Genomic DNA, 21,704 nt, shown 5'->3' with positions numbered 1-21,704 from the left:
ATCTTACACCTGTAAGAATTGCCAAGTTCAAAAACACTGATGACAACTTATGCAGGGGAGGTTGTGGGGAAAAGGGAACACTCCTGCATTGCTGGTGGGAATGCAAGCTGGTACAGCCCCTTTGGCTATCATTGTGGTGATTTCTCAGAAAATTAGGAAACAACCTTCCTCAAGACCCAGTAAGAATACTTTTGGGTATATATCCAAAGGATACTCAATTTTGCCACAAGTACGTGTGTTCAACTATGTTCATAGTAGCATTGTTTGGCATAGCCATGTCAACGTCTAGTGCATTGGGGTCCCTGGGTAAGGGTCTTGCACAAATCAGGACACAGGAGATGCAGAGTATGAACAACTGCATAACAAACTTTATTTTGTATGGCTTTTTATACAGACTAAAAAGCATTACCTCAACTCTGAAACCCCCCTTTACTCACATACATGATCATGAGAAACTCTTGCCTCTCCTTGCAAGAAACAATACCTCAATTAATAACAGTAATAAAAATGAAGAAGTCCATAGAAAAAAAGGCAATATGTATACAGAAGCAAAGCACTTCTTTGTAACTGGTAGAGCGTGAAGAACTGTGCTCAAAGGCCACTTCCTTATCCAGGGTACAGATTCTGACAGAATATTTGAGAAATGGGCAGAGAAAGTTTGCTTTCATCTATGCTTGGTTTGCCAAGCAACTGTTTCCCAACTTCGTCTCATCTGTCCCAGGAGGAGCCTGCACTCTAAGCCAGTTCTGTGTCTCCACATAGCCAGAATCTGGAAACAACCTAAGTGCCCCTTGACTGAAGAATGGATAAGGAAAATGTGGTACATTTACACAATGGAGTACTACACAGCAGAAAAAGAAAATAATGATATTTTGAATTTTCCAGGAAAATGGATGGAACTAGAAAACATTATTTTGAGTGAGGTAACCTAGACTCAGAAAGACAATTATCACATGTACTCACTCATAAGTGGCTTTAAAACATAAAGCAAAGAAAGCCAGCCTACAAATCATAATCCCAGAGAACTTAGACAACAATAAGGACACTGAGACTTACATAGATCTAATCTACATGGGAAGTAGAAAAAGACAAGATCGCCTGGGAGCATGGGGACCTTGGGGGAAGGAGAGTAAGGAGGGAGAGGTAGGGAGGGGAGCAAAGAAAAACATAGAGCTAAATAAAAAATCAATAAAAAAATCAATGAAAAAGAGAAAAAGTATAAAAACAAACTGTCAAATAACTGAAAAGAAAGTCACTTGTATCTCTACAGTACGGTGTTTTTTTATTAACTTTTAAAGGTTAAATGAATTGAAATAAGAAGCATTCAATGCAATTAAATATACGTGAGCATGTTAGCAATGCATGTTCACCTTCAAATGCAAGCAGTCTTATTTTCTGCATTTACCTTCAGAGTGCAGAGCACCAGTGCTTCTGAAGTTGTTGAACTGGAATTTCCAAGTACTAAGAACCAAACAAGTACATCTGGGTAATAACTATTCCTTTTACAGTGAATTATTTGGCACTATCCATGAGAATATTAATGCTGCGGTATAACTGTGTATAAACAGTGTTGCCTTCAGGACTGATATCTTGTTCTTGCTCAATGGAAGAGGTCTGAAGGAAGACCATATCTTTTTTTTCATTAGAGCTTAAACTACCTGCAGAACTTATGTTCTAGTTACTTCTCCAGCTACTATGATAACTATTGTGATAAAAAGAAACTTAAAGAAGGAGGGTCCATGAAGCATCTCCTAAAGCCAGAATGTCATTGTAATCTGTACTAATAACACACACACATGCGCACACACAAGTGTGCACATGTGTCCAAGAGCATAATTCAATCATATTATTCATTTATTCACAGATACACTCACATAAATTGTTCAACAAAATGATGATTTTGAAACAATTTGTTTTGGGATTCTCACTAAAACTGAAAAATGAAAAGGATGTGAATATTAAGATAGTTATGTTTGCTTATGCTGAGACACAGTAAAGCCAGTTAGCTTAGAAATAAAACAAACTTATCTCATCAAAACCAGTATATTTGGCTTCAGCGACTCAAAACATACATTTATCTCATCAGGTTATAATATCCTTAATAAGAGCTCTCATTATAAAGTTAAGGCATTTATTTGTTTTCTACAAGCTCAGTAGTTCAGGCTGACTGAGTAGTCATTTTTATTTCTTAGAGTAATATAGCCAAACGAGTATATGGTAATTATGCTTTCCTTAAATTGACATTATCTCTACCAAAATCTATTAGTGTTTTTATCTTCTTTGAATTGAATTAACTTCCCAGTAACATTTAATATCAAATATGATATAAGAAAGAACTTCCTACTAATCTTACCAACCTAATTAAGGGTTACAGAGATAAGAGAATTATCCTTAAAACTCCATTTTTGGTGATGACTTTGCAGTTATTGTAAATGTTTAAGGTTATTTGCCAAACTTGTTCAATTAACATGTATTCTTGGTACAACTTTATTTGTTTGTTCGTTTGTTTTTTTCTTTTCTTTTAAATTTTTATTTATTTTACATACCGACCATAGTTTCCCTTTTCTCCTTTTCTACCATTACCTTCCGTACCTCCTTTCTACCCCCACCCCAGTCACTCCGCAGAAAGACTAAGGTCTCTCATGGAAAGTCAATGAAGCCTGACATATCAAGTTGAGCTCCTCCCTACTGTATCAAGGCTGAGTGAGAAATCCCACCATCAGGAAAAGATTCCAGAAATCCAGCTCATGCACCAGACACAGGTGTTCATCCCACTGCTAGACTGAAGAAATAGTGTCTAATTAGGCTTTGTGATCAAACTCTTGCATTGTTACAATCTGCTTTCCACAGTGTCATAATGAAAGGAAAATTAAATGTCATTATCTCTCTATTCCAGTCTCTCCAGGGTTTCCCATTCCACTTAAAATATAAACTTAACTTTGGCCTTAAGAGGCCCCGTGAAACCTGAGACTATTCTACATAGGCAAGTTTCTAATATTTCTTTTCTGTAAAAGTGCTGCACCCATTTTTTCATTTTTATTCATCATAATATTGTTCTCATCTCAGAACCTCACATTAAAATAAAAACAGATCCATACCAACTCCCCTTCTGTCCCAAAACTAATTTGATTTCCTTCATAATGAGTACTGCGACTTAAAGTTATATGATTTATTAGGGATTCCTACTTGAGATAAAACTGCAGAGATCTTGTTAATCATGCTGGTATTTGTAGCCCTCTAATCAAGAATAGTATATGGCACCATTGTTGTGCTCAGAAATATTTTAGGATAAGTTGCAGGAGTGAGGACTGGATATAAGTCAGAGTATATTGATATATCTACAAACTTTCAGGATCTGTTCGATCACTTGCTACTTTACTGTCCATGAGGTCATTTTTCACTGGGAAAAATGAGCAACAACCTGTTATGAATAAATGCATTTCAAATTGTTGCCCTGAATATAATAAGATATACATGGAGTAAATACTGGCACATAGGCCCAGTAGGGTTCATTATGTACCATCAACAGCCTTCTCTTGCAATAGAAGTATAGAAATAAGATATGGTTAGAAGCAAACAAGAAATACAGGAATTAAAAATACTTTACTAATTTCTGGGTACTCATTATCACTGTATTAAATCCCTGTATAATTGATGAATTTATTTTTCAAGAAAATTTCCATATGAATAATAATTATAAAAAATGGAATATGTTATCATTCAAAAAGTGCAGTTTCACATGTCAATATTACCTCTTATTGTTCACAGAGGTTCTGTCCCACCTGGTCCTGCAGCTATTCACTCCAAAAGAAACACACAGAGACCTACATTAATTATAAACTGACTAACCTATTAACACAGGCTTATTATTAACTAATTCTTACATCTTAAGTTAGTTCATAATTCTTGTCTGTGTTAGCCACGTGGCTTGGTACCTTTTATCAGTGAGGCATTCTCATCTTGCTTCCTCTTGGTCCGAGTGATGGCTCCAGACTGAGCCTTTTCTCTTCCCAGAATTCTTCTGTTCTGGTTTCCCCACCTATACTTCCTGCCTGGCTACTGGCCAATCAGCATTTTATTAAACTAATGCAAGTGAAAAATCATTACAGAGTACAAGACCATTGTCCCATATCTTACTACCTGGGTTCACACAATGTCTGCTTTAGCTTTCTGAGCTGTAAAATGGAGATATTGTTTAATCTATGGATATCATGCAGAATAGAATGAAGATCTTTTTTGATAGTCAAGTAAAAGAAGGTATGTTGGATAAGACATATGAGTATAAAGAATGAAAAATAATATTAGTCACTATAATTATATAATTATTCATTCTCAGATGTTATAGTAGTCCCAGATAAACTATAACTATACATAAATAGAAAAGTTTCAAATTAGGGAAACAGACTGGTAATGTTCTCACACATTCAAAATTCTCCAAGAAGACCCTCATCATTTCCAGGAGTCCTTCTTGTACCTTTAATTAAATATTCTAAAACAGTGAGATGAAATGACATTATAAGAAATAATGTCAGTTGAAATAAGCTAGTTATGAAATTATAATATCAGTAATGACTGTAAAATTTATTCTTCTATCATAAATACCTACTTAGACCGTAAAATGAAAGATATGTCATTTTAAGAAACTCCAAATACCATTTATCTTACTTGAGTGGGGGTGGGGAGTAGTTGACCCACTAGCCCACTTCTTAAAACTGGAGAAGAAACATATTCACATTTCTGGAGGTAGATCTCATTATATCCACACTCATTTCTTACCCTTGTTGAGGCTGTCACTTCCCAGAGTACAGCATTCATCCTGTAGATTCTGTACTAGGTTGACAGCAACAACACGTTGTTCTGTGGCATGGTAATCCTCTTAGAGAGGTTCTGGGTAGCCCAGATGGTTCTGAGCTTGATATAGCCAGGATTCTTATTTGATGCTTCATAGAGCATCTTGGCAGCATCAACCTCCTGCTTAGCCTGCACTATCTTCTCTTGCTGCTCCTACTTTGCATTTTCCACCAAAAATAGAGTCCACTGAGATTCCCTCTGTGCTACTTGCTTGGCTTCTATAGCAACTGGGTATTCATGGCTAGAGCTCAGATCTGTGACAACTACATCATCCAGGATGAGGTTGAAGTCCTTGGTGGGCTCTGTCAGCTCTTTTTGATCAAGGGTGACACCTGGGCCTACTGGGTAATCAGCAGTGAAGCAGTAAACCTGGCCACCACACTCTTGAGAATCATGTTGAAAATGGATAGCAGCACTCACTCCTAGTAGTCTAACCTAGACGTTGGTCAATGTTGAAGAGCTCCTTGGCTCTGGGTCAAAAACCACACATGGGAAATGTTCACCATCTGCAGGTATTTTGAGCCTGTGGTGGAGGAAATTATTTAGGGTCTGGCCCAAATATCATAAATGGTAGGGTACTAGAACCAGGAGAACCTGAAGTGAAGGTCTTTGTCTGGGATTGTATCTTGTTAGATGTAGCCAATCTGAATAAAGAAGATGCTTCTGTGATCACCTCCCAAAGTAAAAAAGGATTCATGAACAAATATACCATAGCCCCCAGTAGCAACTGCCAATACCCAACGCCTCAGGGACAGGCATACCACCATGTCCTTCAAGTTCTGGGCCATGTCTTAGCCTCCTGAAGTCTGTCACACCAGAGATCAAGAGAGACTATTCTATGAACATGGACTTCAAGGACCATCAAATTCATCAAAAAACCCACAGATATTAAGTGAATTAAATTAATTGAATGAAATGGGTACACAGAAATGAGGATAACTGTCTATCTCTCTCTTTTAGCTCTGGGAAAAGATAAGGATTACATGGATGAATCTGAACATGCCAACTACGACCGATCTCGTCTCCTTAATGACTTTGTGATCAAAGATAAGCCTGAATCCAAAACAAAGTTATCTAAGGTAATTCAAACTGAATTAACAATGTGTAATATGTGCAATGAAATTTTGAATTATTTGAACATTAGTCTGTATGATTGGATTTGTGCTGGAAAATCTAAAAGGACATGATGTATGTTAATATGTTTCTGAAAGGACTCAAGCATGCAAAGCTACTTATTGACATAATTACTAAGCAGCTATTTTATTATTTAACAGATCCAAAATTATATCTTTATTTTTTAATTTATTCTTAATTTTTAAAGATATTTTATCTTTAATTAAAATATAATTACAGTTTTCTCTCCATCCCTAAAACTCTACCATGTCTTCTCTAATTTATGACCTCCTTTTCTTTAATTATTCTTCTTAAACACACAAAGATATGTACACACATATAAAGAGTAAGTGTAGAAACACAGCTTTCTGAGTCTATTTAGTGCTGCTTATATGTATGGGTTTATAAAGTTGACCACTTCGTATTGGATAACAAAAGGCCTCTCACCGGGCGATGGTGGCACACGCCTTTAATCCCAGCACTCGGGAGGCAGAGGCAGGCGGATCTCTGTGAGTTCGAGACCAGCCTGGTCTACAGAGCTAGTTCCAGGACAGGCTCCAAAGCCACAGAGAAACCCTGTCTCGAAAAAAAAAAGGCCTCACATCCTTGAGGAAACTGATTATTTCCTCTCATAATTATCATTAATTGACTATAGTCATCATCTAGGGGTGGTGTCCTGTGAGATTTCCTCCATTCACACAGGCATGCCAAATAGTATTTCTTTTTTCACGTCTTGCTTAGGCAAATCATACAGTTCAGGTATCATGGATGTAGCTGCTCCTCATAACAAGGAAGATGGAAACTTACAGCAGATTTTTCTGGCCCCTGATTTTTGTGCTGTGCCCTCTTCTATGGTGTTCCTGTGCTTTAAATATATATCAATCTGGACTGTGAAAACCAGAGTCAGCTGTTTTCTACGCTTTGATCAGTTGTGAATTCTTGTGATGGTCTCTGTCTGCTAAGGGAAGATTTTTGATAAGGGATGTGAGCTACACTTAGATATGTGTATAAGGGGTAAGTATTTGGAATGAAGTTAGGAATGATGGTGGCTTTTAAATACTTCTGTAGTATACTCTCTTCTGAGATCTACAATTGAACATATGAATGTGACATTATGTGGTACTTCAATGCCTGAATATATTTTCATGATAGCATAGTAATTTGAATCACACTGTGAACCATTTATTTATAGGAAGAGCCTTCAAAATTCTTTCTTATAAATATTATGAATATCTAATACACTGTTATTAACTGTAGTTATCCTACAGTGCAATTGAAAATTGCATGTAATTCCCCTACTAAATTGTAGCACTATACATGTCAAGCATAACTATTTAAACACCAAATATAAAGAATGAAGTTTGTTCATAACTCTTTTGGGGTATTAGTTCTTCATGTTTTGCTTTTCATTTTGAAGCTAGCATATGAACATAGTTTTATACTATAAAACTTAATATGATTTGAATTCTGGTTCACTCTTTATTAGCTTTAGTGACCTGGACATATTAATTATACATAATGACCTTATTCTTCTTATCTTTAAGTTTGAACATACTGCCTGATTGACATAAAACATGAGATGACTTTACGAAAATGTCTAGGGCATACCAAAGACTGTATACAATCCAGATTTTTTTTCATTTTTTTAAATTGAAAAAAATTCTGCTTCCTCCCCACCTACCATTTCCCTCCCCCTCCCCCCCTCCCCCCTCCCAATCCAGAATTTTATAGCAACTTGAAGGGATGAGAATGCAGCATCGAAATCATATTTTACAAACAAATAAATTAATAAAATACAATTCAGTTTTAAACCTCTTTAGTTCATTGGTTCCAACATTCCTCAAATTCAATGCTTTTGCAGACTTTTCAAGGCATCTGAATGAGACATTCCCAAACGAAATTGTTGATGGCTGTTTTTATCATAGTAACTACAACTGACTTGCATCTCCTCTTTGATGCTAAGACAAATACTAGCTCAGAACAAGTTCATCCATCCTCTTTGATTATTTTCCTTATTGTAGTTGCAACTGATTTACATCTCCTTGCTTTACCAATTCCAATTGTTCTTAATAAATACCCAGAGTCAGATACTACTGGGTGAAAGCTGAGAGATCAGAAAAGCAGAGCAGCCAGTCACCATTGAGACTTTTACTTCTACCAACATTTAGACCAAATGGGTGATCCTGTCCTTAGCTTGCCTCCTCAAACTGCATCCTCTGAATGCATCTCCAAACTGCACTGTTTCTGTCTCCTCTTACCTGTATTCCTCTCTCGACCCAACCACATCACTCCTGTCTCCACCTCACTAGTGCTGGGATTAAAGCTTTGGGAACCCAAGTGATGGGGTCACCTTTGTGTGAACTGTTTTTCTATTATAGACTGGATCAATTTTGAATGGCTCAAGGTGACCTTGAACTAACAGAGATCTGTCTGCTTCTGTCTCCTGAGTCTTAGGACTAAAGGTGTTTGCCACCACTGGTTGGCCTATAGTGACTTAGCTCTGCACTCTGATCTTCAGGCAAGCCTTATTTCTCAATATACAAACAAAATATCACTACATTTCCTCTTTTCTCTAAAATGAAAAAGAAGGCTATAAGTAATATATGAAAAACTATATGTAAAAAGTACAATACGTATATACAATATATACAGGCAATATAACATTAACAATATCTAGTCTGTTTGCATTTGACAAATTTAGAGAAAATACTGCATTATCTATCCTATCTTGGTGAGTCCAAAGTCTTGTACCTAACTTACTTTCTATTATAATTTGCATTGCCATCCAAAACTATTGTTTGATGTCTTTCAACCTTATATACTTTACATCGTTTTAGTGATTTCTTTTCTGTATCTGCTAACCAAGGAAATCTATAACTGTAACTATCTAGTCTTCAACTCACTCAGACCTGAAAAGGAAATAATTTAACTGAGTAAGCAGGTAGTGTGAACAAGCAACTTCCAAAAAATGTGAGAAATGACAACAAAATAAAACAAACAAACAAAAAACCTGGCTGCCTGGACAGTCACCCAAGATTCCTCTGCAACATCGGAACATTTATCTTCAACCTACAGGCCTAGAATAATTGACAGACTTTTCTGTGAAGTAGGAATTTTGAAAGACTATCCCACTTGATAAGATTTAGTAGTCACTCTCTTTTGTATCCTGACTGTCCAACTTGGATAGCATACTATTAGCATTCAAGATAAAAGCACTTTCTTGCCCAATGACCTACTTTGGTCACAAAGAAAGTAAACTCCGTGTAGAGTTTGTTTGATGCTCATTATCTTCTCTGAAATATCTTGCTGCTACCAGGAGCAGAAAAGTCTCGTTATCGTAAAAAAAGAACCTATGCTACTAAAACATTTTAAATGTCTCACCTTGGGTGCCAGATATTGCATGATTTCTAACTGTTCTTAATAAAAACCAAGAGTAAGATATTAGGGGGTAAAAGGTGATCGATCAGAGAATCAGAGTGGCCAGTTACTAGAGACTTTGTACATCTACCAATGCTCAGAACAAAGGGTGAGCCAGTCCTCACACTGAGCTCTGCACTCTAATATTCAGACAATATCTTATTAAATACTTATTAAAACACAAACAAAACATCACTGTATCTCCTCCCTGATGCTAAGATAAATAATTTCTCAGAACAAGGTCAATCCCCTTCTTTTGTTAAAGTGGGGTGGCTTCTAGATGAGATGAGGAGGAATGAAGGAAAGGAAGGAAAGAGGAAAGGGAGGAGAGAGAGAAAGGGAAGGGAAGAAAGGAATATGAATATTTACTTTAGTCCAAGAAATTATTTAAGTCTCAATGGCTCCTGCACAGGTATTACTTGTGTCCTTGAACATAATTTTCTTCATGACATTTAGTTTGTTTAGATTAAATTTCTCTTTATTAGTCACTAATAAGGCACTTAAAAAAACATAGCAGAATTTAAATATAACCACCATATTGGTAATGAGAACAAACTTTAATAAATATATTGCAAGTTTGTTATTTTTGCAAAAATTCTTCATTAATATTTCTATGGGATTTTTTACATATTTGCTTTAATTGGTGGACCAAGTATGATTTTTTACTGTATGACTCAAGTACTTCCCTGTATCAGATAAAGATTATTTGAAGTGAATTGAGAAGAGCTATAAGAGAAATCCAGTGTTCCTCAATAAGTTTTTATCATCTACTGAAAGACAGAATATACATTGAGTAATAGGAAAAATGATTTTAAATTCAACCTGTATTTTCTGACTTTCTAGGATTTACCACATGACTAACAGTTAATTCATCACTTAATTTGCTCACAGTAGTCATGTCCTAAGTAAAATTTTTGTTGGACTTGAACCTTAGAATGATACAGTTAAAATAATTAGTAAAACTGGAGTACAAGTTTTTGAGTATCAAACAAGATATTAGAATAAGCTCAATAAAAGAAATAAAGAAGTTTAGTCAATACAATCTTATTCATATGTGCTTCTCAATTTATGTGATTGCCCACTTCCAATTCTTACTCTACTATGAGAACTACCTCCCATGTGTTAGGTGACTCACATCTTCAGCTAACAAAGGATGTACACTTTGTCCATTGCGTAGGTGAGAATGAAGCACAAATTCTTTTTATAAAAGATTTCAATTGCATAAAGGAAAAGTAATGCAGAAGATTTTTAAAGGATATAATAATCTGCCTAGAAGATTATATATATATATATATAGTGGGACAATTGTCTATATTCTTTCAATTATGTTTTAAATAAACTCTGATTGGCAGTAGCCAGGCAGGAAGGGAGGCGGGACAACCAGACAGGAATTAGAGGAGGGTCAATGAGAACAGGAGAATTCTGGAAAGAGGGAAACCCTCTCTGCAATCCTGTCCAGACACAGAAGAAGCAAGATGAGACTATGCCGCTGAAAAAGGTATGAGCCACATGGCTAACACAGATAAAAATAATGGGCTAATGTAAGTTCTAAGAGTTAATAAGGAGCCTGAGCTAATGGGCCAATTAGTTTATTATTAATATAGTCTTCTGTGTGATTTCTTTGGGGTTAAATGGGGACCAGGCAGCACAGGGAACCAGGGAGGACAGAATATGTGTGTGTGTGTGTGTGTGTGTGTGTGTGTGTGTGTGTGTACATAAATGACCTAAATTTGCTTTATTTGCACTATTATCTGGGTGCTATGTTTTACAAATCTGCTCTGCTCTTTTTCTTCTCTCATTACTCCTAAATGATAACTTATGTATGTAAACTATACATGATGTCTCCTATCTGTAATTTCAGAATCCTAAAGCCTGAGTTAGGAAAACTGTTAAAAGTTTGAAGTCAGACCACTGTCAGAACAGGCACCAGGTTACATAAGCCCACATTGCAGCACTGCAAGGTAAAAAAGAAACAAAGCAAAAGAATATGTGATAGATAGATAGATAGATAGATAGATAGATAGATAGATAGACAGACAGACAAACAGATGGACACAGATTTTAAGATGGATTTTATATAACTGCCAGTCTTCATTTGTGATCGAAATGTAGCAAAATTTAACATATTCATGCACGTATACATGTATTATATAAACATATATAGGTTTTAATACAAAAATCTCTGACTCACATAAATTTAGATAATTGTTTTGGTTGTACTTTGCACTTTGCATAATGTACAAAATAAGTGAGGTGCAAAGGGAGTGTTTGGGGCAAAAGCAAACACAATTATAAAGAGTCAGCAGTAAGGAACATTAATTAGAAGGGATGACTCATACAAACTACATAGTAGGTAAAGACAAGTATTAAATAATAGAAAACAAATAGAATTCTATAGCAAATCAGTCATCAACCATGAACTAGGGTCAGAAGAATTTATTCTAAATTCTCTCAAGTGCTATTGAGTTTTTCAGATATAAAAACTAACAAGGAATCTTAGAAATGATTCTTACTAGTGGCATTATTGTATAGATGGATTTTTCATCTATTTAAATTTTACTTGCTAGCCATGATGCAACATTTCTAGAGTGGTATTTAGTACAAATGGTAAATATTTTGTTTTTATCACTGCTTTTGCTAATTTAACATGGTTATTTGAATGTCTAAGTCTTCATAGGCTTGACTTGAAAACTTACTTGGTCCCCAGTTGGTAGAAGTGTTTGGGAAATATTTTGGGGGAGGTATGCCACTGCTTGCAGATTTTGAGGTTTCAAAAGACTTGTGTCATTTCAAGCTAGCACTCTGATTCCTGTGTGTGGGTCAGGGAATGTGAGCCCTCAGTTACTGCTCTAAGGCTATGGCTACCACCCTGCTGTTGTACTCCTTATATATGGTAATAAACTCCTCTCCCTTTGGAACAGCAAGTCCCAAATAAAACCTTCCTTCTATAAATTTCCTTGGCTGTTGTATTTTATAACAGTAGAAACATAACTAATGTATTTAATAAAATTAAGTACACATAAATAATTCTTTGGTTTTAGGAGTCATCTTCAGAACAAGGACTTGTATTTTAAACTCTTTTGGATATTAAACTTTTACACTGTTGGCTTCTGATATGACAAGGTGATAGTGGTAGCATAATGTGACCTATTAAGAAGACATGTTACGTTTGGTACTCTAGAACAGAGAAAAATGGTAAGCATTAGATAACTTCTATTGTCCAAGGGTTGGGATACAACTCATGGAGAAAACCAAGGGGCTATACAAACCAGAGATATCATCAAGTAATGTCTAAATTTGTATTCTGCTAGTATTCTCTTTTGTTGTTGTTTGTTTTTTGAGATACACGTTCTCTGTACTTTGGAGCCTGTCCTAGAATAAGCTCTTGTAGACCAGAGATCTGTCTGCCTCTGCATCCTGAGTGCTGGAGTTAAAGGCATGCACCACCACCACCCAGCTTAGTATTGTCTCTAAAAATCCATATTTGACATATCAGTGATGTGTAGAAGATAGAAATTTAATCACTGTAATTTTGTTTGGATTTGAAATATCCCTTTATCAATAGGCAAATTTCATTGAATTGGCATTACAGCTTTTTTTGAACCCTAAAACTTTAGCAAGAGAGATTTGAGACCAAATCTAAGTTTGAATTCATATTCTATCTCTTAGGATCCTCCCTACATACCAAAGCTAGGCTTAAAGAGGTTAAAAGAGCACCTATATCAGCGATTAATGATTATAGTTGTACTAGCTGAGATAAAGAAGTCAGAAACTTGGCATCAACATTAAGAGGATTAAATGAGCAAACTCAACTGCCATTTAAAGAACTCACAGATAGGAATGTCTATGCCCATAACCATGAAAAATATTAGGGAGTGAATTTTTTTCTTAGCATGAGATAATAGAGGCAATCTCCAATATTAAATGGCAAAATGGTGACTTATAACAGCAATGAACATAGAATTAATTCTTCTTCAGATATGAAGACCCGAAAAAAAATGTATCTGATTTCTGCCAAATACTCAAAATGTTTCTTATTACTTGGAGTCTAGATATAAGCTTAACATAAATCACTTTATATTTTAGAAAAATGCTTAAACTCGTTGAAATAGTTCTGCTTTTCAATATTTTATTTTTGAAAGTGTTGAGCCAGAGAGGTGGTTCAGCAGTAAGCATTGTTTCTCTTCTTTTTATATTATGTGAAGTTTTTATGTAATATATGTTGATAAATTTTTCCTCTTACCAAACTCTTTCTAAACACTTCCAATCTCCCTAACCACATAACTTTATGTCCACAATTTTTCTTTCAAAAACAGAAAAACACAAAAATTTAAATCAAAACAAACAAACATAAACCAAGACAAAAATTCCAAAACAAAACAAAAAGCCCACAAAACAAACGAACAAAAAATAAGGAGTAGATTTTGCATTGCCTAACTACTCCTGGAGGTGGGGCCTACATTGGAGTGTTAATAACATATATTGTTACACTCTGTTGAAGAAAACTGAATTTTCCCTTTAGAAGCAAGAATTAATTTCAAGTTGCTTCTTGATTAGGCATGGGACTTTGTGTACATGTACTCCTTCTAGTGCTGAGACCTTCACTAGCTTGAACCTGTACAGGCCTTGTGTATACTGTCACCAATTTTATGAGATTGCATGTGTATCAGTTCTAATGCATCTGGAAGACATGAGCTCCTTGGAGTCATCCATCCCCTCCAGCTCTTAAAACTCTTGCCTTACAACTCTTCCTTTTCATAGATTCAAGGTTCTCAAAGGGAGGGAATGAAGAAGATATCACATTTAGAGCTAAGTGTTCCAAACTCTCCAGTTGTGGGTCTCTGTGTTAATTTCCATCTACTGAAAGCAGTGTCCATGATGAGGATTGGCTTGGACACTGATCTAACCCAATACTATTGACACAGTTGTGTGCCTGAGAAACTTTAGGAGACAATTTAGTAGGGCAAACAAACAAATAAAAAACAAGCAAAATGTCTAATAAATAGTTAAATGGAAAGAATTAATCTGAGGGCAGGAAAAAAAATCTAAAGAAAATGACAGCTGCTTTTACAATCACTTGGGGAAAGATTTTCTTTTCCTAATTTATTAATGTAAAGAATACTGGAAATAAATATTGACAATAAATCCTACAGAACAAGAATTCTTCTTTCCTTCAAGTAGCCAAGGCTTGTGTAGCAGCCAAGGCTTCTATGAGAAGGAAGTAGTCAGAGAATCAAGTACGTGTTGTAGAGAACATGGTTTCCTGTCAAGCACACTAATAAGAACTTGTTCTTGACTCAACACTGGGGATGTAGAAATTGACTAATGAAGTTCCAACTATAATCCTGAACTATGAGTATATTTCCCTAAATATGGCATCTCCTTTGAAATGATGTTGAATATCAAATCAGACAGTACAGGCTTTATAGACAGGAAACTCTTGGCATGAATATTTTAGCAGTTCATTAAAATTGGATTACATGGCGATTCAATTTGACGAGATCAAGTGCTATGGGCAGATGGTGCTCATTGTTACTCAACTAATAATATGGGTAATTTTCTGTAAGTGTGGATACACTGATCACTTTATAGATGTTGTAAGAAAAATGCAGCTTCTTTAAATTTCTAAATTGCCTTTCATGTGGACATTGCTAAAACTTTCATTTTCATAAATACTCTTGGATTATAAATTGCATACAGGGCTTAATTTTCTGAATTACTGCTGTCACAGAACTACTATACAGTGCACAACAATACTAGTGACACTACAGGATTTCCAGAATTGTAAAAATGTGTGACTTAGAATACAAGATGAGTAAATACTTGGCTACATCCTGTTTCTTCTTTCCTTCCTTCCTTCCTTCCTTCCTTCCTTCCTTCCTTCCTTCCTTCCTTCCTCCCTTCCTCCCTTCCTCCCTTCCTCCCTTCCTCCCTTCCTTCTTTCCTTCCTTCCTTCCTCCCTACCTTATTTTCTTCTTTCCTTTTCCTTTTGCTTGTTCTTTCCTTCCTTCTTTTTTATTTACTTATTTATTAGTGGAAAAAATTATTCCTCTTTGGTTATGGATGTTTTCTCCCATTGTACTGTATACACCCAACTCTCATTTCCTATTTTGTCTTAAGACACTGTCTTACTAACTTGCCAAGGCTAGTCTTCAATACACCTTGTATTCTAGGGAGGCCTTACATTTTTGATTGTTCTGCATCAGTTTTCCAGGTATCAAAAGTGCAAGATCACTCTATCTGCCCTGGCTAGAAAGATGCTTTAATTGACAACATTATGCTGGACATGAAATGAAGAAAAAGCCTTTGATCCTGTAATAAAAGTTAGGTTTACTAGTTTAGACATTAAACACAGTAATGTTAATATTAGTACAGAGTGACAGAAATGAATTTAAAATAAACTGGCATGCTAGAATATACATGTTAGGTCAATGGCTATACTGTTGATCTTCAACTATATAAAATATAAATGTGAACAGAAAAATATCTGCAAAGAAATTTAATATTGACATTTAAATGATGAGTAGTACTGGTAATGACAAAAATGCAAAGATGATCAATGGATTTTAATTAAATTAGAAAATGGCTTAAAGCATGACAAAATCAGCCCTGAGCTACATACCAAAACCTGCCAGTTTTATTCGTGGTTAAGAGGTGTGTTTATTGAGCCAAATTTTCTGGAAAACGAGTTGGTGATGATAGGGAGTTGAAAGTAATAAGTAAATGCCTTAAAATAGCTTGCACCGTGAGTCCTAGGAACTTATCTTTAGAATTTAATTAGATGTTTGCCCAAATAATTAGGTTAAAGATGGTTCTTTCACTGTAAGTGGGAAGACACTTAAAAACTCAAAGAGACAGAAATCTTTAATAAATAAATAAATAATAAAAAATAAAAAACAATACCATTAAAAACAGTAACACATTCAATCAAACCTACTGTTACAAAAGTCACCCAAATACTTACTGATTATAGAAACTTATTGTCCTTATAATTCTATAATAGAATGCTGCTATAAAATTAACACATGAAGCATGAAGCCAATAATTTTAAAAATATTTCACTTTTCCATTTTATTCCTGACAATTAAACAATCTAAAGCTTACTCTATGTAGCTTTATATTAAAACCATGTGTATTATCATACTTCTGTTGTCATATAAAATCTTACTCAGCTAGTAATAGATCTAGAATTGAAAAAAATCTGCTTCCATGAAGCTGGTTTTCCAGTTTTCAATCATGGAAAGGTGACAGGAATGCAGAAATCTTCATCTAGTACATTTGGGAGGTATGTTTTTGTGTCTTCCTCTAGTATGCATTCATCATTTTATATGCAACACCTCAACTCTCACAGAGACAGTTAGTACTTCTACTATCATTACAGTAATAAAGAAGTAATATTTGAGTTGCTATTTTTTCCCAAGTCTATGACTAGGCGGAGGTAGTACATGTCTAGCAGTATATGTCTCTGAAATTCCAAAAGTTTTATGCTTGAAATAGATAGTTAGTGGTAGGAATTGAACCCAGACATGACTCAGTCATTTCTAAAACCTTATTTAACTGCTCTAAAACTAGGTGCTCAACATTTTCATATTTCCATGGCTTATTCACAACACCCCAGAAATATACTGGCTTGCTTGAAGTTTGTTCTTGTATAAACAATAACCAACGTAAAAATAGGAAGTTGGTTATAATTGCTTCCAACCTCAGATATAGAAAATTATAATCTTTGAACTAACATAATATTCCATGAATTAAACATTTTTAGATACATTTTCTCCTCTTGCCAATTAGGAAACAGAAACAAACAAAACCAATCCAGCCCATCCCTTACCCAAAAATCCCTACTATTGCCAAGAGCAGCAATTGGAGCGTGAAGAAATCCAGTAGATTTCAAGAAGAGTCAAGACACAGAGTCATTTTGCAATGTGAGAATAAAATTAGTGGAGTGATTGATATGGTTCCCAATGCTATGAAAAATTTTTCCAGAAAACATGTTTCTCTTTGGAAAGACTTATTTCACAAGGGAAACAGGGAAATAAACAAGAAGCTAATGCTATTCTCTCTCTCTCTGCAAACAGCAATGTTTGGCAACTAGACATATAACAAGCTTTTGAAATAATTAATTATTTAATTATTTACTTACATTATTAATCATATCATATCCGAAAATAAATTTAAAATATTATGTGTGTATACATGTGTGTATGAATGTGTGCGTTTGTGTGTATGAGTATGTGTTTGTGATGTGTATGTGTGTATGTATGTGTATGAGTGCGTGTGTGTGTTGATCCTATCCATCCCCATTTGCTTCTTTTGTCCTCCTCAGACTCCCACTAAATACCTTCTATTTCCCAACTACTTTCATGACTTTCTCTTTTACCTTTTCCTTCTCTTTCTCCTCATAGTTTTTAAATTGATGTGTTGTATAAAGCATGGGTAGGAGTTTACTTATTATATTGTGGGAAACTTAGCACTGGCTACCCTGCTGAAAAGAAATCATTTCCCTCTATAACTGCAGTAGCTTCTCAGGGATAGATGGGCCTGCTGATATTGGGCTCCTCCTCAATTAACAACAGAATGTTGAGGGGCCCTGACCTGTGCAGATCTTGTAGGTATCAACAGCTGCTATGTATTCACAACTAACTGCCAAGTCAAATACACAAAATATGTTCATAATAATTTTATCAACTCTCTAGATCTGAAAGTGTTTGTACCTCCTTCTATCATAGCGATAGAGGTGTCCTATTTAGGAATGGGCAATAAACAATTACTTTGGCCAGTCCACTGAAAATTTATATATATATATATATATATATATATATATATATATATATGTGTGTGTGTGTGTGTGTGTGTGTGTGTGTGTGTGTGTGTGTGTGTGTGTGTGTATTTGCCCAGGATGGAGAGCTGCCCTACTCAATGTGTATAGAGATGAAGACAATTTGACTATGTTCCTATTTAGCAAAACAGTAATAGTAGACAGTCAAAAGTTTCTTATTAGATGTACATATCAGGCATCAATTTGTTCCCAGGGACACATCCCTAATCTGTTGGAATTTTTTCCATAAGTGCATCAGAGTTCATCTGGTGGGTAGATCTTTTGCCTAAGATTAAGTCAAAGGAAACTTTAACTATGAAATGGCAGCTGCAAACATTTGTCTATGGAAATTTCTCATGTATTGATTTCAGTCATCTTATCATTTGATGTTAAACAGACTCAAACTTTTGTAAAAAATCAAAGTTGCTATTCTGATAAGATCAATTTGCAAACATGATGATTAATTTAAGGCCATATTCAATAACTGGTCATTTCTTGGGTACATTGTCTTATCAGTCCCAACTCCAAGCTGGCCCAAGGAGGATTTTTGGCAAAAATAAATGCAACCTTCCATTGCATGTCATTGTATAAATATAATAAATATGGCAAAATTGGTGAATTCTGTTTGTTTTTAGGTAACAACTCTATTACACTTGGACTACAGTACATCAACCTAGAGCTAATATAATGCAATGCGGTGTGAATTTTCATGGATGCAGGATTTCCCAGAAAACATGCAATTTCTATTGTTTTTTAATTTAATTCTTTTTTTGGTACTGATTTTTGGGTTTTTATTTTTTGAGACAGGGTTTCTCGGTGTAGCCCTAGTTATCCTAAAACTAGCTATGTAGACCATTCTGGCCCCCAAGTCACAGAAATCTCCATGCCCTTGCCTTCTGAATGCTGGGATCAAAGGTGTATATACAACAACCTCCCAGATTAGTTTTCTTAACTGAGTAAAAGTACAAGGAATTTCTCTATAAATGCTTAAAAACAAAAGGAAATAATTTTAAATTCCACTAAGATACCAAAAAATTATGGTTAGGTTCACCAATAAAAAAAAGTCACACTGCCAGACCTCTATTATTTAAACAAAAAAAAAAATATCCGCTTCATTTTGTGTCATCCTGTTCAATTCATTCAAATGTCATATGTAACGGATTATTCAAAATTGACAGTAAAATCATCAAAATGTCGCTTGCATTATAGGATTAAATGTCACTTAGATGAATCATACATCGACACTATTAACCAATGACAGACAAGGCAACTCTGCTCTGTACTTCAGCCACCCCCTACAAAAATTAGTAGAAAGCAATACAGAAGTTCTTATAAAGAGAGGCATTGTCTCTTCTTTTAAAGTCATTATTCATATCCAGGCATTTAAAGAGTTGCCTTAAAACCTTCCAGTCAAATGCTTTGTGCAGCATTCACGATGTAAGACTCCAGCTAATGGATCAAGCAGGAGGAGGAAGGCAGAACTTTGAGCTGTCATGCTGAAGAGTGCTTTAAAGAAGATTGTCATTTGAGAGGGTTGTCAGCAGTGGAGGGTTCCAAATGCAGCTGAACCCGGGATCCTGACTGTGGTATGTTTAAAAGTGTTTCATAGAGGAATTTTGTGTTTCCTTTCTGTTTGTCTGAGCAGGCACAGGGAAGCCAATTAAGAATAGCAGACGTTGGTTTTCAAAAGTGAGAATGGAGAAGTTTTACGTTTTTATGATGCTTAGAATGTATCTGTTAAAATCTTAGAATGTATCTGCAGTGTGATCTAAATGTGTCTTTGATAATCACCAGTGTTTATCTTGCATGCAAAACAATCATCTTTCTGTGAAGTTGAGGCTGTGCTTAAATGTATTGCTAGTGCTTTCGCTGAAAGGCTGTCCAGAGATTCTACCTGCTGCCAATCTAGATTTGATATTATGTAAAGCAGGATTTTTAAGGATGAATATTTTCTGGTCATTCTTAAGGCATAGTTTTGTACATGAATTCTTTGTTAACATCAAAGCACAAAGTCTGGGAAGCAATACTTTAAGAAAGGGAAACTGAATATTAAACTTTAAACTACATGTATGACCCGAGGATGAATTTCACAAATAGGCTAGTAAGTGACATGTTTTCAATCTGCTATCTTTATTTTCCATGCTGTTGAAAGTTATTGTTAAAGTATTGACCATTTCCTTAAGCTTTGTTTTTATTTATTTTTTTAAAATATATGAAATAATCTCATTTGGAAAACAGAAAGTCAAAGTCTATATCTGCACTCATGGTCAGATCACTTGAAAATCAATAGTCTTTGATGAGGAAGGAAGTGTTCATTTTTAAGAAAAACAAGTGCTTAGAAGATTCCTTGTGTGATATTTTCCATAGTGATCAGTGACTAGAAAGGGTTATGCAAATGTATTCTCTAACTAATTCTGCAAAGGGAATATTCAGAATTCACATGCTACATGGATTTATTGCATTAAGAACACAACAGAGAACCACAGTTTATACGCCACCATGTTATAATGAAAACATTTGGCTTTAGTTTTTCATTAGATAAAGCAGAAACCCTTTTATATTGAGTAAACAAAAATAAGAGAAAAAAGAATAAAATACTTTCAATATAGCACTTAGACTAATATCCGTTACACAGTGCAAATTCAAAATATATTTTGCTTTTCTTTTGTTCATATTTTTGCTGTCTCTCTATTTAGGGACTGTTCATAATTGTTTAGTAATATTATTATTTTAATGATATGTTTTATTACATGTATTTAGAAAATGCAAGTCACGTACCTTAGGCATTTGGATTCCACTCCATATTATCAATCATTATCTTACTGTCTTCTCCATAATCCTATACTATGGCAATACTCAGTGAAATACACATATCTTACAGAAATCGTAAGTGTGAAAATACACTGATTTCTTTTTAAACATAGAAAATAAAATTGTTATGGGAAGAATATATCTAGAAGCCATCAAGTGTAATAAATCATTTAAATCAACTCATTGAATCACCCTGAAAAAAATAAGAAAAGTAGAATTTTTTAGTCTTTTTCCCTCATCTTAACTAATTCAATATCAGCTATAAGTCGAAAAAATAGCTTCTTATCTGAGGATATTTTTTCAGAGAAAAATGTAAGTTGCATAATTAAAGTTGTTATGCATAAGAAATATTTAACATTCCTAAAAACAGAAATATCTCTAATTTCAGATTCAACTATAGTTTTTTTCTTTTGGCATTTCTTCCTCAAAAAAAAAAATGAGGAAAAAGTAGAAGTGAGATTACATTCGATGATATTTCAGACTCAGTTCTCACAGTCTAAGAAATTTGGGCTACAACAAGCTTTAAAATATTCATGTTTCTTTTTCTAAATAGATACCTTATAACAGAGATTGACAAACTTGAGAGTATCAAAATTACTGATAGGAATCGTTTAAAAAAGAAAATGACAGCTTCTCATAGCATTGGGTTCCACTGAGGTCCAAAAATTTGCAGCTTTACCAGAGGCCCAGATGA

General features: G+C 34.9%; 1 protein-coding gene and 1 pseudogene across 2 annotated transcripts in view; one reads left to right on the top strand and one right to left on the bottom strand.

Moving 5' to 3' along the window:
• The window catches only part of Ano3 (anoctamin 3), a 226,209-nt gene that overhangs the window by 69,070 nt on the left and 135,435 nt on the right, over positions 1 to 21,704 (top strand). The window contains exon 4 of one of the 2 annotated variants that reach the window (XM_075961687.1): positions 5,812 to 5,930. In XM_075961687.1, the coding sequence (XP_075817802.1) occupies positions 5,812 to 5,930 (119 nt within the window). Of the gene's footprint in view, positions 1 to 5,811; positions 5,931 to 19,505; positions 19,786 to 21,704 lie in introns of those variants that run through there. The other variant, XM_075961688.1, reaches the window with a different exon arrangement.
• Positions 4,766 to 5,639, bottom strand: LOC142845226 (prohibitin-2 pseudogene; annotated as a pseudogene).

The sequence above is a fragment of the Microtus pennsylvanicus genome, chromosome 2, assembly GCF_037038515.1.
Source record: "Microtus pennsylvanicus isolate mMicPen1 chromosome 2, mMicPen1.hap1, whole genome shotgun sequence".
Classification (NCBI taxonomy): domain Eukaryota; kingdom Metazoa; phylum Chordata; class Mammalia; order Rodentia; family Cricetidae; genus Microtus; species Microtus pennsylvanicus.
This window is presented reverse-complemented; position numbering and strand designations above follow the sequence as displayed.